Raw genomic sequence first — 24,553 nt, 5'->3', positions numbered from 1 at the left:
TCCTTCCGCTTCTTTTTTCGTCCAACTCCGGCCCCTTCCGCTTGGTGCCGGCGGGGGGGGGCAGGACACGGCGGTACAGCGAGTGCCACCATACCCTTGTAACAGCGTCCTTAACTTCACGCTCGTTACTCCGATCCCTCCCCGCGCCGTGGGTGCCCCGGTGCGCTGCACGCCCTGCGCTGCAGCAGCCAACCCGTGAGGAACTACTTCGCGGTTCACTCTTGCGGAGGGCTACCTACGCGGAGGGATTCCATGCGCTATATAAGGGCCGCGCGGTGGCTGCCGGGCCTCTTTGCGCGGCGGTCGGGGTCGGGGCGTGGGGGTGCGCGCTGCTGCCGCCATGGGCTTCGGGGACCTGAAGTCCGCCGCTGGCCTCCGCGTCCTCAATGATTTCCTGGCTGACAGGAGCTATATCGAGGGGTGAGAGGCGGCTGGGGCAGTGCTGGGGCTGGGGGGGGGCGGGCCTGGCCTGGGCTGGCCGCGGTGAGGCCCGCTGGGCTGGCGGGATGGGGGTCAGCACGCGTGTGCCTCAGTCCCATTGGGTAACTGGTGCCGCTGTAGCCGCTACAGCACGCCTGGCTGCAGGCACTTAACGCGGCGCTCGTTGCTGGGCCCAGCAGCAGCCCGGGGGACGCACAGAGCTGCTGCTCGGGGGCTGCTGCTTCACATCGTGCTGCGCGCACCGAGGGAGGGAGTTAATCGTAGGTTTGTTCTCTGCAGGTACGTCCCGTCTCAGGCTGATATAGCCGTCTTTGAAGCAATCAGTGCTCCGCCTCCTGCGGACTTGTTTCATGCTCTTCGGTGGTACAATCATATTAAGTCGTACGAAAAGCAAAAGGCAAGGTATGTCTCATATGCAGAGTTTAAGTATCTGTGCAAACTGGCCCACGAAGTGTTGCATTTGTTTGTTCGAGTTCGAACAAACCGTTGTTTTTCACTGGTACCATGTAGCTTTTTCTGTTGCTGTTGGAACAGGAACAACTGTAGCAGAGCAGGCCTCTTCTGTCAGTTCCTTACAGTCCTCACTTAGCATTTAGGCAACGTGATTCTGTCTGTGTTCAGTTGTTGAGATTTCTGCTAAAGCTTATAAGAAAGCCTTGAGTGTTGTTGCTGCCATTTACACAGAGATAACTGCTGAAAGCTGGAAAATATTTGACAGTAATCGACCCCGTAAAGGTGACACCAGAATGGATTAGAAAGTATTACAGGAGTCTGGAGAGATAAATATACAGTATGTAGATGATAGATAAGGAAAATGCTTCGTTAAAGTTTTTAGTCCTAGAAGGTGAAACAAAACTGATTTGTAATGCAGAAGCACATACAAAGAAGGGGAGATATGAAAGCAAATGCTATCTTTTTTAGTGATTTTAGTGTTCATGAAAGGTGCTGTATTGACATCCATGGAGACTGCAGGCCTCTCTAAAAAGGTACAGGATAGGTAGTGTCAGTATTGCTGCACTGCCTCCTCTACGTGACTCAGTCTGGTTTGGAGGGAACTCTTGTAAAGTTTCTGAAGCTCTTACAATGCTAAAGGGGACTGAGATTATAAAGTTGTTTCACAAAGTCTGCTCTATGGAAACTACTTACGGTTTTTGAAACTAAAGCTGGTTTTATGGTTCTCGTAACAGCGGTTCACAGAAATAGTAGAACTACAAGCTTATTCTAAAACTACAGAACTATATGAGCTGTAGGAGAACAATTAATTTGCAGGGTTCTGATCCCTCCTGTGCTGTTGAGACCCAGCTTTGAGAGTAAAGCATTCACTAAAACTTCCAAAGTTTGCAACAAGGTGTTTTCTGTCACTGTTTGTTTTTAAACAAAATTTTTTTAGGAAACCATAAACAGGAAGGTGATCAGCTTTTCCTACCCAGAACATACTGCAGATAAATGATTCCAATAAGAAGGTGTTTTCTATCCATACACTTTGGTGGAGCAGCAGTGTTGGGCAGGATCATGTCAGTTCAGATGAACAGTTTTCAGATATGGGACTTGCTGTAGTCTCAGCATTATGTCAGGAGCATCAGGAGTCATCTTTGGGGAGGTTCTGTTTTCAAGTAGCAGAATTGGATTTAAATATCTTTTGAGTAGCATTTGATTCCGAGTGCACTTGCAGGTTCACTGACAGATTGTTGGTATTGGTATTGACACTTGAGTAGGTTCCTAATACCTGCTCCTTTCTTTCAGCTTGCCAGGAGTAAAGAAGGCTTTGGGGAAATACGGTCCTGCTGATGTGGAGGACACAACAGGGGCAGCCACAGATAGTAAAGATGATGATGACATTGATCTTTTTGGATCTGATGATGAGGAGGTACCTGTGACCTTTTTGTATTACTGTTTGGGGTTTTGTAAATACCCAGGTATAAGGATCTTTTCCTTAACTAGTTTAAGTTACTTAAATTACCTTGATACCAGATCCTACTTGGAATTCTCAAATTCAGCTGTTTCTGCAGAACAGAACAGCTTGGAAGGTAAAAAGACTTAGAAAGGAATGGGTTGCAATGGGGTGAACTGCCTGCTTTGACTGGCTACATGATGAATAAAACAAAAAAATCACCATCTTTCGGCTGATGGTTGTGATGATTTGTTTTTGCCTGAGGAGATGCCGGTCAGTTTGGTTATGCTTTAAAGATGCAGGGTTTTGGTGCTTTTCTGAACTTTAGATTTCTCTTTCAGGAAAGTGAAGAAGCAAAGAAACTGAGGGAAGAACGTCTGGCCCAGTATGAATCAAAGAAGTCCAAAAGTATGTCTAGCAGGAACTTTTTAATCTTATGGGTTAATTTTCATACATTTGAACAGGGGCACTAGAAACACTAATTAACTGTAACATATAAGCTTGACTGGAATGAGATGGGGAGTAATCAGCTTTACTTGAATGGCCTGTGAGCTTAGCCTTTCCCATAGCAAATAGGAACTTTAACATAGCTCTTGTCCTGTTAATACCCTCTTGTTTGATTTAATCCAGAAGCTGAGCTTTCTATTTAAACGGAGATAACCTCAGGATTTTCTTTAAAAGTTTATAGAAAAGGCTGCACTATGCGGGTCCCTCCACAGCTACTGGTCTGCAACTGCTCAGAATTGTAGCAGTTGCAGTATTCCCTCTGTGGAAAATAAACTGTTACACAGGATTAAGCTCCTTCTCAGATCCTCTGAAAAGGACTTCCTATGTAACAACATCAGCTTCTTAATCTGTGTTTTCTTAAGAGACCGTTTCTGAAGAGCATATGTGCATCTTCTACATATGTAGAGCTGAAATATCTAGGAAATATGTTGGTACAAGAGGAGGTTCTTGTTGGTGAAATTGGAAAAGTTGCACTTAAAAAGCTAGTTTGCAAGTATATTAATGAGTTCTTGGAAATTTCCTAGTTTTTAATGAATTTCCTCGTTTTTTTTGCCCCAGAACCGGCTGTTGTTGCCAAATCATCGATCTTGCTTGATGTGAAACCTTGGGATGATGAGACAGACATGGCCAAGCTAGAGGAGTGCGTTCGAAGCATTCAAGCAGATGGATTGGTCTGGGGATCCTGTAAGTAGGAGAAGATTTCAAGGCAGGGAGAGGGAGATGGTGCAGTCCCTTAACATACAGTGTAAGAATGGGTAGAGTTGTGGTTGCTGTTTGCTGATCTGTCAAAATGTAGGTAGCTGCAACAGCGCAGGAATTGCAGTCCTGCATTATATCTTGACATAGTCAAAAAGGGGTATTAGTGCAGCAGCCAGGTTAAGATCCAAATGCAGGTTCCTAATGCAGCAAGCAGACACGTATACATCCACATCACTGGTTTGGCTGGGGGGGACACCTACAAAAAGAAACCCTTTTCAGCTACCTTGTGGTGAATGCTGTGTTGTTGATCAGGCAGTCTATAATTTGGAACAAATTATGCTGTTTATGTATTCCTGCAAACTACTCTAGTCAGTTCAATCTTAGATCTGCATTTTTAAGAGATCCCACCAATCAAAGAGTATTAATGCTTTTTTCTTCCTTTGTTTTTGCAGCCAAACTGGTACCAGTTGGCTATGGTATCAAAAAGCTTCAGATCCAGTGTGTCGTTGAAGATGATAAAGTTGGAACAGATATGCTGGAAGAGAGAATAACAGCTTTTGAAGATTATGTACAATCAATGGATGTAGCTGCTTTCAATAAGATTTAAGTCTTGAGATATCTAGAATAAATGCAATTGCAAAAATCGGGCTGTGTTTGTGGTTAATTTGTGTGCTCCAACTCTTAAAATCTGGTTGAGGGGTAAAGTAGAAGCTAGAACTGAATTTCAGGGTTGCTCCAACATGCCACTGTAGTACCCAAGACCATGAGCCAAAGAAAGAGAAAATACACTGCCAGTCCAGGTTTAACATCTACTTGGCTTGAAAAACCTGAAATGCTCCTTTGCCTGTTTGCTCTTGGGGGAAGCTGCATCTTTGGACATTTCTGTAATCCCTCCTAAAAGGAGGGATGCTTTCAAGGGGAAAGCACAGGGCTTGGGCAAAGTGCAGGTAACTTCTTTCAGCAGTTAAACAGAAGTATAAATTATTTATTAAAGGTGATGACTAACCATATATACTGTAGCTTTTGTTGAAAGCTGTAACTGCTTCACTGAGGGAGTGGAGGTGAGGGTAAGTTAGAAGCCACGGCCCTGCACTGATAACAAGGCGTGTAGTGAAACAGACATTTTTATTGGACTGGAGAACAAAAGTGTGGTACCTTGTGTCCTGTGGTGTGGACTTGGAGCTCTTTGAGGTGTGAAAACACTTGCAGTGAAAGTACTGTAAATTTTGCATCTTTCCCGGGGCTTTTTAATTAGTACAGCAAAGAAGGGTGTTGGTAGAAGCTCCTGCTTTGATCCGCATTCAAAGGTCCTTGTGCATCCTGCACCTTAAACAGCCCGGGCAGGCACTGGTTCGGCCGGGGAGCTGGGTTGTGCTTGAAAGGCGCTGCAACTCGGAGGCGACTAGAGGGCAGCATGCACCTTCCACCAGGAGTCCGGGCACCAGCTCCTCTGCGGGGCAGTGCGGGCATGAACAGGCTGCAGTGACCGAGGCTGCAGCTAATGCAGGTGGGTAGTTGTATAATAAACGAAGCATGCTCCGGGCTAAAACCAACAAAAATATAAGTGTTCAATTAAAATGCAAAGATAAAGTAGTGTAACTAACACCAGCTTCAGATGCTTACTTTGCTCCAGCTTGGTTTCTAGATTGAATTTTGACATTATTTCAAAGCTTGAAGAACCTATCAGAACTAAACTGTTCTCCATTCCTTACCCATAGGAATGATACAAATGTAAAGGTTGTCAAAACTGTGAAGCTTCTAAATAAAATCACATTTCTAGACCTTCTGTTGGACTGAGAAATTGTGACCATGAAATAGGAGCCTTTTATGTGCCACGTTGGTCACTCTGAGAGGAAGATGTTCAGTGCTGAAGCTTGACAGCAGCAGCTAAAATAACTTTTTGCTCTCTTTTCCACAGAGCATGTGTGTGTGGTTATCTAGGGCAGCAGGTCCTGTTTCTCTCATCGGAACGTCTGGCAGCTTCACATTATGTAAGAGCTTTGTTTTATAATTTGTCTCAGGGAAAAAAAAATCTGCCTCCTAGAGGTTTAAAGCATGATTCAAGAATTGAAAGTAAGTATAATTACAGGCTTCAGTCCCACCTCCCATAAACTTAACTCTTAAAGGACTGGCTTCACCCTGTGTGTAACTAATGCACAGTACCCTGTCTGTGTAAATTTTCTAGCTGCTGCTTCTGCTAAATCATGTAGCTCAGTTTTTAGTAATTCTGTCATGGTGCTGTTAAAAGCAAGAAATTGGCAAATGCCACATCAGAAAAGAATTAAATAAATTCTGCCATAAAAATATAATTTTTATTGTCCTTGGCCATCACTCTTTCTGACCTCCCATTCAATGTGCTTCTTACCTTTAAACTCTTTCCTTGACCTTGAAATTAAAGTTCTAGGTAGACAAAATAGTTTGGTTTATAGGGTAACTTTGCTTAAATACAGCCCTGTGAGCCATCCATCTGACCTGCCAGGCTGGATTTCTCTGTGTATATGTTTCATTTAGGCTAAGCGTGCATGTACAAACTCTTCAGTTGTTGGGATTTCTTTTGTGGGTTTCTTTTCCTTGATCTTAGAAGGAAACTTGCTGCACAGAAACAAAAACAAAACCTAGAGAGCCCAGTCTCTAGATGAAAAAGAGATAGGCATGTGGGCAAGAGAACTCCACAGAATCAACATATCTTTATGTTAGAGGGTTTTGTGTAGTATTTGGGTATGTGCTGGTACATTACTGTGTCATTGTGCCTGTGAAAAATCAGCATCTTAGAGTAAACGAGACACACTTCCATCTCAAGTGTCTTAAGAGAAAGATCAGCAGAAAGTTCTGTAATTTAAATATGTGATATACAGGAATACTGGGAAAACAGCTACAACAAAAGCAATGGTTACAAACTGATCTACATAACAACGTTCAGAAGTACAAACTGCTCAGGAAGCAGATAAGAGTAAGTAACCAGAACCTGTCTATTATGAAGCATGCCAATAGCTATTATTCTTGAATGAATGGTTGATCACAGAGCTATTTCCTATGAAGTGTTTTTCTACAGTATCTTGTAGCATGATAAGATAGATCCCCTTCTTCTGGCTGCTTTTTCCATTGTGTTGGGTTGAATGAGCGTTCCTTAGTCCAAGCTGCAGAGAATTGTTGATATTGTTTTGGATTCTCTTTGGAAACAGAAACTTAGAGCATTATCAGTTTTGTTGAGGTATCTTCCATTACTCTTGCAGAAAACATCTGGAGACAATTCTGTAGCTGATCTTGGTGCGAATAAGGTAGTAGTTATATTGCAAAATTATTAATCCACTTAATTCCATACACAGGGCTGACTTTGGCTGTATTCAATTCTGTATCTCTGTTTTCTAATTCAGGGGAGGCTTTCTGATAAATTATGTAAGACAGCATGTTTCCCCATTTGCAAATCAATCTCTTTATAGCAGTATGTGTGCTCACATAGCTGACACACAGGTGGAAAGCTGACATAAACCTTATTCCTGTACTAGAAATGGTCAGGGAAGGGTCTTTGGGAAGGAGCTGTTCTAATGGGCAGTCACTGCATACTGCTGCCGAGAAAAGCAAATAACCACACTCTTTGGAAACAACATTTTATTACTTCACTTGGAGTACAGTCAGGAGAGTGGTACTACTGCATCGCTCTTAGAAGTATGTCAGGGAACATGTGAAGGAAAACCGCGAAATGTTTGATTTTGGCACATTCAGCAGCACAGTGCCAAATACTATGATGAGTCGGTATGTACCAGGCAGCAAATGACTCAACGGAACAGTGCTGCTTACCAACTTTCCAGCCCAAAGTGAAACACATCGAAATTCCACTGATCCTGCTGACTCCTGAACTCTGAAACCAGAGCTCAAAGAAACAGTTTTGGACCACAGTCAGACTATTTGTATTTGTACAGCTACCAGTACTGGATGTGCTCATGCATGCAGATGTATGTATTTTCTACAAAAGCAAATATATTTACATGTAAGGCCTCAGTTACAGTATAAATGCTACTTACATACGTTGTCAGGCCATAGAAAGTAGGTAGACTATCTGAAAGGCAGTTTTATTCTATGTACCTAGGCCAATAACAATTCCTTTCCTTTTTTCCAACAAGGAAAAAACAGTTTCCGTTTACCCAAACCTTTATGTTTTCACTCTTAGTGGAGTTTTATCCCACGTTCAACTTTTTAATTAAGTGGTATTGCATCAGAAATTGGTCCACTCCACTTAGCATATATATTTGCATTGGTGCATGTGTGATTCTACAGCAAGCAACAAGTTGGAACAGAACACAGTGTAGCTGGGATTCTGTAATCTTTCTTAAGAAATTGGACTCCATTTCCTGGGTGTACCATCTTGCTTCTCATTTGGTAAAGAAGTCTAAATTTTGCTACAGACCCGTTACAGAACACTGTTGAATTCACTGCCCATTTTTTGAAGATTGGCATTAAGGCAAACAAAATGTTCTTTTCCTTTGTTTGACAGAGCAAAAGAACTGATAGTTGTAACCCTCTTTGAGCCTGAAAGTTTAAACAGAAAAAGAACAAGTGTGGCACAGGGTCTTTAATCTCATCTTCTGTAAGAAACATTTCCACTAATTCTTTGCACATTTCAAATGATCCTAAAACCTAGATGAAACATCTGCTCACTATTTTGCATCCAACTGGCCCTAAAAGTATAATAAGAAGTGACCAGAAAACACAGAATCTCCTGCCTTAGAGTGTAAGACAAAGAGTGCTGGGAGAAAACAGATTTTATTCTCTGTCTCAGGATTCTTCTCCAACTGTGGAACAGAGCCACCAATAGCTTCGCTTAGCTGGGATGTAGCCAGGTGATTCCTACTTAAGGCAATACTAGGCAATCAGGAGACTTGAGCCATTGATGTACGGCCATGCCCTCTTGGATAAGAATGCTTGATCAAGAGTGTCGTCAGTGATTGCAAGGAGGAACATTTTTATTATGTGCTTTTTTGATATCAAAGAGGTACGGAACCACAACACAACAGGATTACAACAGCATTCCTGATCAAAAATCCAGTTGGAGCAATTCCACTTATGCTGACAGCTTTCAGTTCAGGCTGTGTGTACACTGCAAGTCCACCACACCCAAACGATGTGTCCTTTAAAACCCTTTCAAGGAGAGCAGCAAGTGCAATGAAGCCAGCTGTTTACATACAACTGTAGATGCAAAGATGCACATCTGACTGACAGATGCAAAGTCAAGAACACCTCCAAATCTCCTGCCAGCTGTTTTGGAGAGGGATGGTGACAGGAGCAGTCACTGAGCAGTTTCACAGTAGTGCACAGGCGCATGGGTGTTGTCCGAGCTCCACAGCTGCTCGCTGACAGTTCCAGAGCGGCTCACCTCCCACAGTGCCAACTTCAGCACCTCAGAGACTGTAGTCTTCACCTCGGCCTGGAACTTTTTGCTAATCAGAACATAAAGGATTGGATTGAGGCAACTGTTGATGAAACCAAGGCTGGTAGAGAGGGGAATGCCATCCTGCAGTAAGTCGTGCAAGTTTTCATCATGGTGAGCTGACAGCTCCACAATGCTGAATATGTGATATGGTGTCCAGCAAACAAAAAAAGCTACAACTACAGCAATGATGGTCCAGAAAAGCCTGCTGGAAGTCAATACAGTTCTCCTCTTCACTTTGACAATCAGCAATGAGTAGCAAATGACCATGGTCACTAGAGGAAAGAGGTAACCAAATGCAAGCCTCACCCAAATGAGAATGTGATGTGTCAGCAAAATAAGTTCCCTGTTATGGACGTGGAAGTTGTTGTAGCAAATGGTGACATTGTTGAGAACTGTAGCTGTATCTCTGAAGTATAAGGCAGGGCCACCAATAATTGCAGCTGACATCCAAATGATCCCACTAAGTATGAGCGTGTTCCTTACAGTCCGATACTTGTAGGAAAAGACTGGATGGACAAGGCGGATGTAGCGGTCAAGGCTGATGAATGTCAGGAAGAAAACACTGGCAAACATATTAAGCAGCGCAATGAACGAGTTCATTTTGCAGAGCCACTTCCCAAAAGGCCAGTGGAAGCCCATTGCCACATATGTAATATAGAGGGGCAGGAAGAGAACAAAAATGAAATCTGCAATGGCCAGATTGAGGAACCAGAGTGTAGAAACAGATTTATCCCACTTAAAGCCCATAAACCAGATGACGATGGCATTACCTGGCACTCCCAGCAGAAATGCCACACTGTACAAGGAAAGGGAAATTATATGGGCAATGCTGAGGGAGGACTGGGGTGTTTCATCTTCCTCAGACAGGTCGTAGAAATAAGAGTAGTTCTCAAAATCTTCAAATGTCATGTTGCTTTCTATGGAAGAAAATAAATAGAACAGTCAAAGGGAAAATGTTTTACTGCACTGCAAATAGTAACTTGTAATTCCTTTAAGTTCTTGGTCCTAAAAAACCCCAAAAGATTGACTTAGTTTCACATGTCTATCACTTCTTAGCTGCCAGTTGCTAGCACAAAGCTTGTGGAGTATTTTGGTCACAGGCATTTAAAGAAAAGCTCAAATCAAGACAACACTTGAAATCTTCAGGAACTGTTTTCCTTGCATTTATTTCTTAATACAGAGCATTGAGCACAGTATCACTGATAAATTTCTGGGAGACAAGATGCAAAGTTTTACTGAAGTATGATTTTTCTATTCTTTTTTAGTTGGATTTCATATTTTACTGCTCTGTTCCGCTTTGAAGCAAGTTTAGGGATTATATCTATCAGAAACCAGAGAAGCACCTAGCCTCTATGTAGGAAAAAAAGCGCAGTTAAAATGCCAGGAAGCCGTTTTTTATAAAATTACTACCCACACACACCTCAAATTACAGTTCACAAAATCATAGACAGTAATTTCATTGCTCCAGCAACTGAAAGTTCATGGATTTATTCCTCTGCATCATGTATCTAGCTTTGTATAAAGGAATGCTGATTTACATGTACATTCAATGCATTAGGTTTCCATAACGCAGCAAAGGAGGTAGAGAACTAAACATATAGAACATATTTCAGGGACAACACATACAACTGTGGTATTCTTCCACTAGTGAGCTGAGAAACAAGAAAGAGATGAAAGAAAATAAAGCTTCCCAGGAGAATAAGACACACTGTAAGAGATGAGAATGCATGTGTCTGGTTTGTTAGGGTTTTTTTAAGACAGAACGATCATCTCTGTTTTCTTCTGTTGCAAAAGCTCCTGGAACTTACAAGCACAACGTGATATTTCATATAGGAATTTCCTTGTAAAACTCCAAAGGAAGAGTGTGGGAGAGAGAGAAGGGGGGGAGAGGGGGAAAGGAAGGAGGGAATAAAAACCAAGCGAAAAACCCAGAAAAAAATAAATGAATGGGAAAATAAATAGCAAATTGACGTTGAACAGGAAAAAGCAGAGACTTTATGTGTTCATTCCAACACACCACAGATGGCCAGAGTCTTACAAAAGTATCTGCAATGCTCAGAACAAATATTCTCCTAAATTCTGTTATCATTTAAAGCGATATTGTCTGGCTGGACTCAGCTACACTAAAAACCTGTCCCTGAGACCAGGATATGACCAGCCCATTGTACTACGGATGAGCTCACCAGTACGTTTCTGGGTGCTAACTCCATTCAGAAGCTGAAAATCAGCCCCTGCTTTTGGAACTCAGCCCTGCATTCCTGCAATTCCATTGATTTTAGCCTGCTAAGGACAACAGGAGAGAGGTCTCCAGAGTACGCTGCCTGCAGAAACACATCTGCAAGTTTGTATTCATGTACATACCTTTCCTCCAAGAGTAGCTCGCTTACTTGGAAAGGATTACTCCTGCAAGTGAAGCTACGCATGTGCACACACATTAGCAGGATTAGATTTCTCATTCGTAGATGGATAGGCAAGGGTGGAGAGGGGGAGAAAGTTGTGTAATTTTCTATCTCTTGATTGAAGAAAATATGTAGTAAGAGTCAATACAGCCTGTTCTGTCAAGAGGCTATGATAACATTTGCCCTTCATAATTTTCATCAGGCTGAAGGAATGTTCTTTGGTTGCTGTCCTGATAAAATGATACATACTGGGCTGCATTCATGTAATTACATGCCCCTTGGGGGTAGATTCTGCGCCAAATACCAGTACCACCCATCTGAGTAATTTTTTCAAATAGCTTAACAGCTGCTGAGAAATAGCATAAACAAGGAGCAGTACCACTAACATCTGCAACAACTGTACATTTGGACAGTTTCAGAGGACAGTCAGATTAATAATTGGATTTTTAAGTGCCTTTACCTATATACAGAACTATACCTTCAAATTGAATTACGCAATTAAACAACAATTTAAAAAATCCAATTTTTATACTCTTGCTGATTAAAATCCCATATTCCAGTCTCTAATCAATTTTGCTTTTAAGTTTCTCAAGAGCTAGCACAACACAACAATACTTGGATTCAAACATTTCCTCCCAGACTTCTGTTTTTCCTAATAGTGCTAAAAAAACCATAATGACAATAACAAATGTTTGCCTAGTGCCCAACAATGTTGATTATATATATATAGAATTTCAAACATGATGTATAGCAGGAGAAAGAAAATGCACCTAAATAAATACTAAATATTTACCGAGCCTCCTGTAGTTTAAACCTCCTCCATTGAAAGAGCGTGCCTTTAGAATGCAATTATTTCTCAAAGCTTGTATTTTTCCTTATCTCCAACTCGTAGTCTTCCCATGCAGTAACTATTTAGCAGTGTAGGGGAAAACAGCAGGAGGAACATTGCTTACCATTGCTCCCAGTGCAGATGCTGAAACTAGACTCTGGCTAGGGCTCAGAAAAGACTGACAATTACCTTTGCAAAGCCTAGAAACTTTTACCTCTGGCATCCACATATGCAGCACTTCTACAACAGGACTCGTGGTGTTAAGTCCTGCCCTGAATAAGGTAAGCAGTAGGGAATTGCCAGTGGAACTATGCTGGTTACCATCACTAAGGACACAGATTTTTTTTTTTCTGGGATAACTGTTAACCATCATTCTGAAGAGATATTTCTTTGTGTTCTTGAAACACACGCAGCCTCATATACATGAGTTTGCTGGGGGTTTTATTTATTAATAAACTTTAGAGTCAGAACTGTCCTGCAGTTCAAGTCTAGGTCTTGAAAGTGAAGAAATTTAATATTACTCCTTATTCTGTCATTGATTTCCTGTATGATCTTTGATAAATTGCCTAATTTCCAGGGTGGAAAAGCCTCTCATGAACCTGTCTGCAAACAAAGGCTCAGCAGAGAAAACAAGACTTTCTGCCAGCAGTTTCCTCTTGGGTTTCAGGCCAACTGCTAGAAAGGGTAAGGGAGGTTTGGTGTAGTTCTCTGGCTCAGTCCCTGCTGGTCCAGGGTTGCAAGAAGGAGCCAGAGCAAAGAAAGTATTTTTCAATAAACAGGAAAGTGTGGTTAGAGACTTGCCAATAGGACTTGGGGGCAGCCACAGGTTACAGAACAGCCTTGTACTGCATGTGGATGAATATAACAAGTTTAGCTTCATCCTGTCTTTTTCTTTCTTTCTTTCTTTTAATAGTAAACAGCCTGTGTAAAGTATACACTGAGCAGTTGTTTGACTGGAGCCTGTTGCTGAGGTCACAAGCACTCTGAAAACTGAGCCTCCTTGATTCAGTTTCTTCATTATGAATATAGTTGCTTAATTTTACGCAAATAGGTTCCAGAACGTTTGACCAGGAGGTTTCATTTCCTGTCCCCTTCTATAAAACAGAAGTTAATTATGAAATTACTTCATAGGAATATCACAAGTGGTGATACACACCAAGTGGCACTTGGTGCTGGTACCTTTTACATCCTGGGACAGAAAACAGAATACCAAGAAACACAGATTGTTAAGAAATATTTCTAAGACACAGAGCCACAGAACTGCTGTGAAAAGACTTTCACCATGTGCTGTATGAGCCATCTTTCTCTGCATTTCAGCAGGGAATCACAGAATTGCATCTCAATTGATATATGCATAGCTTTTTATTACAATTACATAGAGCTCATTTTTCTCTGCTACTATTAAAGTAATTCATAAAGTTGAGCCATAATGACAACTTGGACAAACAATTTGCTTGCTTAAAATAGAACAGCTTTTGTCACACTAAGAATGGCCTTATGGTTATGACATGGGACCAGTACTTTAGACTCTATTCATGGCTAATGCCACATGCATCCTGTTTGAGTAGGGGAAGTCGTTTGACCTCTTCATGCCCCAGCTCTGAGGTCAGTGGAATGGCTTTTGAATTAAATTACATTGGGTTTTCAGTCTAAAATAGGAGAAAACAAACAAAACAGTTGTAATTTCCACTCACTTCACTTGATGCTGTCTTCCTGGGGGTTTGAAGCTCTCTAAGCAGCACACAAGTTAGGTTCCAACATTATTACACTGGTAGTATATGCTACATGTTTGGGCTACAGACCACACAACCCTTCTCTCACATTTGGTCATTACTTATGAAATTTACAGAGAGGTCCCATGGAAGAGCTTATTCATTCTCTGTGTTGGTTAAAAGTTAACACAAATATTTGAGTGGTAGTCCTGAGATCTATTCGTTCAGTGTGATAAACAGTGCTCAGAGCTAAACTGATTTCAGAGGTCACAATAGTGGGTCCTGACTTAATAGGAAAAATATGGTTTGCAGAGTTGGCTATCTCAACAGTTAACTTCATGTATTACGAAGGAAATATATTACACAAACCCACCTTTTAATGTCTTTATGAGTAATTCTGAACATATCGCATTCCATGTGTATCATCTATGGCTAAATAAAAGCTTATTTGATTGATTCACTTCAACCTCTGTCATTTCCAAGAGCCAAACATTGGAGAAAAACTAGTTTCTCAAAAGATCACCTAAAGCCTGCTTGTCATTCTGTGTCTCAGCAAGTTTGTCTGGATATTGAAATATAAGTCCTCAAAAAAATATCTTAAAACATTTAAGATGCTAAATTTTGAATTTATCTAGCTTCAAAAACATAAAAATAACCCAGTAATTTATCTGTAAAGTTCAAAACACAGAAGGCTGAGTAAGTTTATTAGAGGTATATACATATTTCTGGTAAGTATTTTACAAAGATGTAAAATCTTAAAAAATCATTAGGAATACTGGTGAGATTACAAACTGTCATAGACTCATACTTCTGCCTCAAAAGAACAAAGCTAAGATGACCACTTGCCTCCATGTAGAAACATTCCTATAGTGGGAAGTGCCTGATACACTCATACTACAAAATTAAATCATAGCTATGCTATGATTTAAGCCTAAAGCTGGCCCTGCAGACAAAGCTACTAGGGAAAAAAACCAGCATTTTAAGCTAGTCTACATAAAAGCAGAATCAAGGCTTGTGTGGATGTTTTCTCTTTCATAGACACGTACACAAATGTCTACCTCTTGACTACCATTTTAATTGTCATTAGACATATGGTAACAATAACTTTATAAGCTATCCTGAATTCAGCAACTAGAATGGGTTATAATAGAAAGCGTATGTGACCAGAAACATTTTCAAGTCATGATACAGACATGTTTGTTCTAGCAGACAAGACAAGAATGCAAATAACCATCATTCTCCATTATGTCTCTCAGTGAAGCGGTGTTAGAAATGTAGATACAACGTACTAGCTAAAACTCTCCTACAACTTATGCCAAAAACAACTAACTTTGAGCAAGGCCAAACATGACCTTGTTAGTCATAACACACTACTTCATCTGTGGTATTGAAGTCATTTGACCCAATAATAGCCTCATAACATTTTATGCAGTGAGTGTTACAGAGAGATTAGCAAACCCTTACAGAGCAGTCCCAGTTAATATTGGTACAGCAATGATTTCAGACCTGCACTTTTGCTGCCACAGAGATGTTAAACAACAAATGGAGAAAACAGCTTTATATCTAAATAATGCTGCTGTAATAGGGAAAGAATCTACAGTAGGTCTGGCCTGAATATAACAAATCATCCAGACAACTGCTGCAATTGAGCAGCGTACCAATCGGGTAATTCAAACGTCTGCAACCAGCAACTGCGTATCATCAAAACTGATCTATTTTCATGCTGTTCCCAAGCACCAAGACTTCCATCCCCAAAGAAGACAAAGAAATTCAGATGTCCTAGGGATATGCAGTGGCTGGGGGGAAGGTGTAGAGAAGACACTTGGTAACTGTGTAGTTAATGCTTGCTCCTGCTCTTATTCCCTTCCGTTAATACAGCTAAAAGTAGAAATATATTTTTCAATGTTCCTTCTGAATATAACGATTCGCTGTAACCACTGCAAGTCTGTCATGTGACCACAAACATATTCCATGAAGTCAATAAAATGACAAGCGGTATCTGTGAAACACTTAAAGTGGTTCCATTCTGAAAAAAATAAAAAAGGAAGGAAAAAAAAAAGATCTAAGCATTCTTCCAAGTAGGTAAAAATAGAAGTTTAGGTAAACAGTACCACTTGAGATTTAAAGTAGGGTCCTATATTGCATGTGTCAGCACTGCTGAAGTATTTACATAACCACTCATAAAGACCTCAGTATTCATAATCCTTAGTGAAAGTGGGCTCAAGTGAGAAGTATCATCAGTCTGTTTACAGACGAGAAGGCTGAGGATGACCTACAGGAAGTCTCTAATCAAACCAGGTGCTAAACCTAGAGTCCCTGCCTAGTGGTTCAACCGCAGTCATATCCTCCTGCCTTAAACATAACACTGTCCCCTCACTCATGACGGACCAGAGAAACCACAGCTTCACCTCTGGCAGACCTTGCCCTTCCTGAAGACGGGCTCTCCTCTGTGCCATCATGCCCTTTGTGTTGGAGGAAGCCAGCACCTACCTGGGCAGCCCTTGCAGATTCTGGTCTGTTTTCTCTATACTGAAGAGAAAAGGACCCTGGATCTCCACAATTTGCTTGTCATATACATTAATCTGTCTCTGCAGGCACAGAACGTACCTCTGAGCCACTAAGCACAGCTCTCAGATGACAAAGCCCAGCATGTACATGATCTATCATTCTGGCTGTGCCCTCAGCATGTAAGATACGCACACTAATGTTCCACAGAACTTTTACATGTTCTCTATTCCTCCACAAATGCCAGCAGTATTTTCTTTGGTGATAAATCACCATAATAACTACATACCTCAAGTAATGGAGATACCTGATTTAAAATTTTCAAGTGCCTCAGCTTCACAGTGACTGGATTGATAAGAACATGGATGTCTGTATTTCTAATCAAGCATGGCTTTTGATGTTTCTCATGCAAAATTTGTTTGAAATTTTAGCTTTGCAACTGTTTCACGTATTTGTGACAAAAGAAAATTTTGAGTAGCATTCATATGATCATTACTTTAGCATGCAGTTCTGAGCATGTTTTATAAGTGGTTGTACTCCTCCAGCAAATACATGCTTTAACCACAACTCCCTCCTAACAGGAAGTAGCAAAGTGAGAGCAGAGAATAAAGAGCGAAAGCAGAGATTTCTTTGAGACTATCAGCTGTTGTCTCAGCAGACTGATTAAGGCCAATTAACATATGTTAGAAAACAACCATTCTAAAGTTACTGCAGGGTAACAATAGATCATTACGGAAAAATGAAAATAACCCTTTCCAGCAAGATACAAAATCTCTATCAAATAACAGATAAAGAATAGCTTACAATATATTATACTTGGTCATTTTAACAAGAAGAGTTAGAAGCTAACCCCAAAGAAAACTAGCAACAGAACTCATTCCTCAAATATGCCTTCTTATTCCACTTCATATATTAATTTCTCAGTCACTCCTAACAGTATACTTGGTCATGTACTGCCTTCTAAATTGATCTCTGTTCTAGGTTTATTCTACTGTTCATTAAATCAACATCAGCAGTTTCTTCTAGCATGACTGTAATATTGTTATGGTTCTATTACTCTAGACAACACTCTTGCATGGGTATATCAGAACATCCAATTCCAAAATTGGCTAGTATATAACCAAAACATCCCAGCTGATAACATACTTTATTTTGTTTTCACAGTTAATATACTAGGTTCACTGTGTACAATAGATTAAAGGTGTCTACTTCTGTATCAGTGTTACTCTAATATTCCTACTCATACAAAGCCAACTCTTTAATGTACTGTAAGGTCAAGTCTAAAATAAGCACTGCCTGTATTCCTGCAAAACTAAAAAAAACACATTTTAACACAATTTCAGGAGGGCTGGATGTTTATCTATCTCCCTAATATGGCACTGGGAACACTCCCTAGCACTGACAAGAATAGATGGTGCCTATGATTAAGGTGTTAAATTAGGAGTTTGGAAATACTGGTTTTACAGGCTTCCCATATTACCTTTGCAAATCACTTCTCATTTGACTCATTTGAACAGATATGGTACAACACCCTCAGTTCAAGAGTTTAGGACCTCAACACCACTTTACTCAGTTTTCTTAAATCAACAATGGTTCTTAACATTTCTAAAATGCCTCTTGAAAATTATGTGGGGCTAAGCTCATTAAAGGAGGATTACTAGAAAGGAGAAATGGGAATGTAGAAAGTGATATTACATTGATGGTACAGGACTTACTGCTCATCACTGTCTCTCATCACGGCTTCAGAAGAGAATAAAACTCTGTGCCAGGCTCACACTTGCTGAAAACAGCAAATATTTTATGTTGGGAAAGTACCCGAAGGCCCTAGCCTTTGAGATCAAAGCCTCAATGGATCTAGACATTACAAGCATGTAATGAGAGACAATTCCCACTTTGTTTATAATTAAACAAAATAAACAGACACAAGAAGATTAGGGAAAGGAACATAACTATCTTGCCCAAAGCCAAACAGTAGATTCAAACATAGAGTTGGAAGCAGGATTCAGACCTTGACAAAACCATGAAGAGGCAAATATCTTTTGTGGATAGAGGGAAAAGGTGCCAGTTCTTCATACTTGTGCCTCGTGATTCTCGAAATACATTCTTCAAGTATCAAAATGGGACAAGACAGCCTGGGCTGAAGAAGCAGGAGGTGGCTGCAAACCCTTTGCTAGCTCATGTTCCTGGCAAGGACTGGAGACTTCTAGAGTGCTGGCCTTTGCAAATAATCCTTGCAATCAAACCTGACTCGTAGCAATGGGTTTTGATAGTTCCCCTTTGAGCCCACTTATGAAAAAGTATTGTATCTGCAGCAGGTCTGTTCAGTTCATCCATAGAAAGTAATGCAGTAAAATGGTGGGCCAGGTCTAAGAGAGCTGCAACAAGCTAGCAAAAATTCTCTCTGGAAAAGAACAGCCGTGGGCTTATACAGGGCTTTTTGCTCCTGTTTCCAGACCCTCAATGTCTGGAACATATTGAAGATACAAAGAGCAAAAAACTAGCTGAGCTCCCCTGGAAGTACTATATGCTGCTTTTGAGAAGAAATATTTTTTTCTTTTTGTCTCAAGATGCTCAAGCACACTGTAAAAGTAGTAGCAAGTTTGGGAGAGTTGATCTGTGCATGATGGCATCTTCCCTTCTAAACCCAAGTGCCTCTTGGACACCACCCACCCCAGTAACAGCAATCCCTTCAACAGGCCATGAGTTCCTCCCACTCAGCTGTCTTCTGCAAAGCCAGCAACAACACAGCCCTGCACTGTTGTGAAACTGCTAGCTTTAGGCCCGAATGAACACAAATCAAACCATTACTAGAAATAATGAGTGAAAATTAGCCAGACAACCAGCCACCACAGTAAGAGACAGCTGAACTGTTGCCACATTTTGTAAGACAAAATGAATAAATAAGCTAACAAGACAACCATTCAACAGACTACATTTATCTGCAGAGCTAGCTGCTTAGTGCTTGGAATAGCAGTTATTAATAACAAATTAATATCTAAGAACAGATCACAAATTCCAAGTGGCTTTTAAGAAACACAAGGAGAAGAAAATTCTTTAAGCAAGCTGGCTTTAGTAGGAAACAGAGAAGTAAATTTTCCTCTTGAATCAATCTATCACAGATAAACACAAATCTGACCATTTCAGAATGGTCATTTCATTAGGTTGTCTGCAGAGAAAGAAATTCTTAAAATGAAAAGGAAGTATTTATAATCTATGATCTTGTTGGCATCATGGAGATGTGGTGGTATAGCTCCTGTAACTGGAGTGAAGGCATATGGAAAATGAGGGAATGATTGGTAACGGCCAACAAGGCTTCACTAAGGGCAAATTGTTCCTGACAAATTTGGTGGCCTTCTACAATGGGGTGACAGGGTTGGTGGATAAGGGAAGAAATGACTGACACCATCTACTTGGACTTGTGCAAAGGATTTGACACTGTCCTGCACAACATCCTTGTCTCTAAACTGGAGAGGCATGGATTTGACAGATGGATCACTCGGTGGATAAGGAATTGCCTAGGTGGTTGCACTCAGAGTTGTGGTCAACAGCTTGACGTCCAAGCGGAGAGCAGTGACAAGTGGCATTCCTCAGAGGTCATGGGACTGGAGCCATTGAACATCTCTGTCAGCAACATGGACAGTGGGATTGAGTGTACCTTCTGTCACGAAGTTTGTCAACAACACCAAGCTACGTGGCGTGGTCAACATGCCATCCACAGATGCCATCCAGAAGGACCTTGACAGACTCGAGAAGTGGGCCAGTGCAAACCTCATGATGTTCAACAAGGCCAAGTGCATGGTCCTGCACCTGGGTCAGGGCAATCCCAAGCACAAACACAGGCTGGGCAGAGATGACTGAGAGCAGCCATGCGGAGAAGGACTTGGGGGTATCAATTGACGAGAAGCTCAAGATGAGCCAGCAGTGTGCACTCAACAGCCCAGAACGCCAACCACATCCTGGACTGCATCAAAAGGAGCAGAGCCAGCAGGTCAATTCTCCCCCCTCTACTCGGATCTCATGAGACCCCATCTGCAGTACTGCATTCAGCTCTGGGAGCCCCAACATAAGAAGGACATGGGACTGTGGAAGTGAGTCCAGAGGAGGGCCATGAAAATGATCAGAGGACAGGAGCACCTATCCTATGAAGACAGGCTGAGAGAGTTGGGCTTGTTCAGCCTGGAGAAGAGAAGGTTTCAGGGAGATGTTATTGCAGCCTTCCAGTGCCTAAAGGGGGCTACAAGAAATCTGGAGAGGGACTTTTTACAAGGGCATGTAGTGATAGTGGAGGGCTAATAGCTTTAAACTGAAAGAGGGAAGATTTAGATTGAATATTAGGAGTAAATTATTTACTGTGAGGGTAGTGAGCCACTAGTACAGGTTGCCCAGAGAAGCTGTGGCTGCCCCATCCCTGGCAGTGTTCAAGGCCAGGCTGGACAGGGCTTTGAGCAATCTGGTCTAGTGGAAGGTGTTCCAACCCCCCCATGGCAGGGGGTTGGAACCAGATGATCTTTAAGGTCCTTTGCAACCCAAACCATCCTGTGATTCTGTGTAGCACATACAAATTGCATTACTGTCATCAAGAGTTTTCCTCTGCCCCCACCAGTGCAGTAAAAATCTGTAGTGAGATCCTGCCTAGGAATCCTTACATAGAGTTTCCCTGACTTACGATCCCTTTCTACAAAGGCAACTAGAGAATCCAAACCATAAATTCATTCTCCAGAGTCAAATAACTTCCACTATGCTACACTCAAAGAGATTCTAAGTGCAATAAAAGTGGACTCTAATATCACTCGTAGCATATATAAAATCCCTACCACTAAAGTAAACTTGGTAGGACCTCTATCCTGTCTGCCTGGCGTAAATGGCTGATAATGTTTTAAATTCAGGCAGAAGCTGCAGTGACATTCAACAAAAGTAAATTGGGTTTTCAAAATATTTGCTTTTCCTAGTTCAGCTGAGGCAAAATAATAATATGAAGCTAATGAAAGTAAGGTGTCATAACCAGTTAATCATTAGATCAGCTTCTACAAACCTGGTCTGACAAATTCCTTTACTCTGATGTACCCTCACTCACTTCTCCTTAGCTATGAATTAATAAACATTTAAAATTACTCAGTAATACAATTTTATTCAGCTGGAAAGCAAATGTGTTTTAATTCATAGACAATCTATATAACTCCTGTAAATCTGCAGAAACAGGTCTGGGATATTGTTTGGCTTTGCAAGGTCACATTTAGAAAGGCCATAGGTGACAATGACATTGTTATCACCAAGTCTGAACCGGAGTTGGAATCTAGCCCTGCCTCACTGTGCAGTAGTATAAAAGGCTTCAAATCTTCCTGTCACCTCCTAGGAAAAACATTCCCATGCACTTAATGACAGCTAGATCCATATTCTACCTCATTCCATGATGGTTAGGGAAAATTCACTCACCTCCCAGGTCAGATCACAGAAGCCTTTTTTAATTCTGCATGACTAATTCTTCAGAATTTTTTTGTTATTCTGCTACTTAAGTTGAAATGATTTCCAGTTTCTGTTCTATAATTTGTTCTGATCAGAACTGATGTACTTATTTCTAATAATACTGGTAATTGCTATAGGTGACGTACTATCTGTAAGCAAACAAAAAAAAACCCCAAAAATTATAACCAACACACAAGAGTGGTGAATTGGGGGGAGAAAGATATTTAAGTCAAGGTCACTTACCATTCTCCAACAGGATAAAAGACTCCTTGAAGTGTGTACAAGCACATTCAAAAGTCAATAAAAATTAAATTCACACATACTTCCATATCTTCTCTTGCTGAAATAAGTATCACACACTTTCTCCTGAGAAGCTCTTTTAGTCAGTATATGCTACACTACCTTACAGGGTTTGCCTACAAGTGTCGTAGCTATAGAAACACATTATTTAGGGAAGAGGGAGAGAAAGATTTAAAATATAACAGAGAGATTGACCTACCTTGTTTAGTTCTTTGGAATGAAACACACTGTAAATCAAGGATGTGAGCTCTGTAGCAGAAGGAAGAATGAAGTGATCTGCAGAGTTCAGAGTGACTTCAGTGTGATCCCAGCTGCTTCACTTGGCTACTGCCTTCCTCCTAATAAAGCTGCAGAATGATACTCTGTGTTTGTCTTCAGCTGAGGAAGTTGGTTCCAGTTTTGAAATACTGGCTTTCTGTATAATCCCAGTATTTCACCAGAAATAAGTTCATGAATCATTTTGGTCAGTGTCCAAGCAAGCAACAGATGTGGTGACTGATGAATAGAAAGAGACCTTACAGTTGTAGGCTGCTTTTTGTTATACAGAGATGAGGTTGAACAGTATTCCTTTGTAAGCACTCTGGTTTATAGAAAATAATGTTGAATGAGCAGACAGATTCTTAAAAAGTCACACTGAAAGCATAATTTTGTAACTGTATGGCAAGATAAATTCATTTTGTATTCACAATTAGTAGATCAATCTTGTGCGTAAGACAGAAGTGAGCTCCTCAAAACGTCACTACTTAGTGCCTCTGACTGTCACTGCAACACCAGTCAGAAATTTTAACTGGGTTTTGGGAGACAGGGCTTGGTTCTCAGTTCCATAAAGAACCTGCTGAGTTTTTGTGGCCAGGCCTCATGATCTCAATGTCACTTAGTTTCTCAGTCAGTAAAATGGGAATATTATTCCACTAGTGTCTACATACCATAGCTTCACCCAACTCGGATGGTACCACACTCATCATACCATTGTAAATCAGTTAAGGACCTGTAAGTCCACCCTCATTGAAAATCAGATCTTCTAGGAGAAGAAATAATCCAATAGTAGTACTCACCTGTCATTAATGCAAAACATGTAAAATGGTCAGCACTGATTGAATCTAGTCAATTCCAAGTTTTCCGGATATCAACTTTATTGATTCCAGAGAAAATTAGAAAAACAAACAAAAAACCAAAACCAAAAAACCAAACACAGAAGAGAGAAGTGCTTAGTGAAAAGCAGCAAAACTGAACTTCACCATCTGGTTAGCAAGGATATCAGTTTTAAGCACCTCTCTTACGGTCCACAAATCCTCTTTACAGGAACCAGACCTCCTTCCAGCCAAACTACCCTGTGTTGTCTTTCCTCCATGACACCTTGTTCTGTTCTGCCAGTATAACTTAAAATGCTGATAGCTTGTACATGAGGGAGGAAAGCTACGAATGAAAGGAGGATGAAGATTATGGAACAGTGCGACAGAGTCCCTGGACCATGAGGAAAGGGCAGGGAGGTATGATTCTTGTTAATACATGATGAGGAGGGGGTTGCCTTAAGAAAGAGTATGGAAAGACTCAAGGACCTCATGATTCGGCACCTCACTTATTTCTTGCATTTTGAAGATTTTCTGTTTTCTTTAGGTAACTGATTGGTGAGCCTTCACTGATAAAAGCTGTTTTCATAGTAGTTCTCATCTTTTGTAAATATTCAGATAAGGTAAATTTAGGCACCATTTAACAGCAGATTTACTGAGGTTTTTTTGCTTGTAATGGCACATGAGTCTGTCTCTAGGTACTTTGCCAAATCCAGTTACTGTAAGGCAGTTAATTCAAGGGCTTGCTCAGTACTATTTCAGTAGGACAAAAGACAAAATTACTGGGTAGATAACCCTCATGCATGATCTACAGTAAAAGCAAAAAACTTCAGCAAGCAAACTAGAGCTACACATTTGCCAAATGTTGTTCACCTTCTCAGAGAAGAGAGCATTCTGGAGAGTGCAATGGATTCTAGCAGTTAGTGAGGAATTGTCCTTAAGGGGCTGTTTCCTTCACCATAAACCAAAGCAGGCTTGGGACTACTTTAACATGTACTGGGAAGAATCATTCAGTTCCTTCATCCTTCAGAATCAAGGGAGGATTAAACCTCACACAGCAATTTTCCTCATCCTTTCTACCACTGTACCAAATAAGAAATCACAACACCTAAGGACCCAGAAGACATTTTGTGGCAACAAGTTTCAATAGAAAATGAGGGGGTTTTCCCCTCAAGAACAGATTACTGCATTTAAAAGAGTTTTTTTCCACCTATCTGTCCTACCTAGATTTGCTCCTTTTCAATTGAAAAGGACTTTTGCTCTAATGAACAATTATCCAATTTGCACAGAATAACCAGCATATGTAACT

At 40.9% G+C, this 24,553-nt stretch overlaps 2 protein-coding genes and 2 non-coding genes across 4 annotated transcripts; 3 read left to right on the top strand and 1 right to left on the bottom strand.

Annotated features, from left to right (window-relative positions):
- The first annotated feature begins 17 nt into the window (after nucleotides 1-17).
- Nucleotides 18-4,183, top strand: EEF1B2 (eukaryotic translation elongation factor 1 beta 2). Its single transcript, XM_030485465.1, has 6 exons — nucleotides 18-420; nucleotides 721-843; nucleotides 2,185-2,308; nucleotides 2,674-2,740; nucleotides 3,398-3,523; nucleotides 3,991-4,183. The coding sequence occupies exons 1-6, from the start codon at nucleotides 341-343 to the stop codon at nucleotides 4,143-4,145; spliced, it is 675 nt and encodes a 224-aa protein (XP_030341325.1). The 5' UTR covers nucleotides 18-340; the 3' UTR covers nucleotides 4,146-4,183.
- Nucleotides 2,522-2,602, top strand: LOC115609154. The gene has a single exon (XR_003991765.1). It is a non-coding gene; the product is annotated as a small nucleolar RNA SNORD51 (small nucleolar RNA).
- Nucleotides 3,044-3,176, top strand: LOC115609155. The gene has a single exon (XR_003991766.1). It is a non-coding gene; the product is annotated as a small nucleolar RNA SNORA41 (small nucleolar RNA).
- Nucleotides 4,184-7,132: 2,949 nt separating the features above from the next.
- Nucleotides 7,133-22,532, bottom strand: GPR1 (G protein-coupled receptor 1). Its single transcript, XM_030485462.1, has 2 exons — nucleotides 22,374-22,532; nucleotides 7,133-9,883 (listed from the first exon to the last, which is right to left on the bottom strand). The coding sequence occupies exon 2, from the start codon at nucleotides 9,873-9,875 to the stop codon at nucleotides 8,823-8,825; it is 1,053 nt and encodes a 350-aa protein (XP_030341322.1). The 5' UTR covers nucleotides 9,876-9,883; nucleotides 22,374-22,532; the 3' UTR covers nucleotides 7,133-8,822.
- Nucleotides 22,533-24,553: the final 2,021 nt, after the last annotated feature.

The sequence above is a fragment of the Strigops habroptila genome, chromosome 5 (assembly GCF_004027225.2).
Source record: "Strigops habroptila isolate Jane chromosome 5, bStrHab1.2.pri, whole genome shotgun sequence".
NCBI classification, from domain to species: domain Eukaryota; kingdom Metazoa; phylum Chordata; class Aves; order Psittaciformes; family Psittacidae; genus Strigops; species Strigops habroptila.
Note: the sequence above shows the minus strand (reverse complement) of the source record. Positions and strands in the feature narration are given on the sequence as shown.

Bases quoted from the DNA above. Each gene is read 5' to 3' on its own strand.
- EEF1B2 (XM_030485465.1), top strand. From the start codon at position 341: ATGGGCTTCGGGGACCTGAAGTCCGCCGCTGGCCTCCGCGTCCTCAAT. The intron at 2,741-3,397 runs GTATGTCTAGCA...TTTTTGCCCCAG, and splicing joins TGAATCAAAGAAGTCCAAAA to AACCGGCTGTTGTTGCCAAA. The intron at 3,524-3,990 runs GTAAGTAGGAGA...TTGTTTTTGCAG, and splicing joins TGGATTGGTCTGGGGATCCT to CCAAACTGGTACCAGTTGGC.
- GPR1 (XM_030485462.1), bottom strand. From the start codon at position 9,875: ATGACATTTGAAGATTTTGAGAACTACTCTTATTTCTACGACCTGTCT.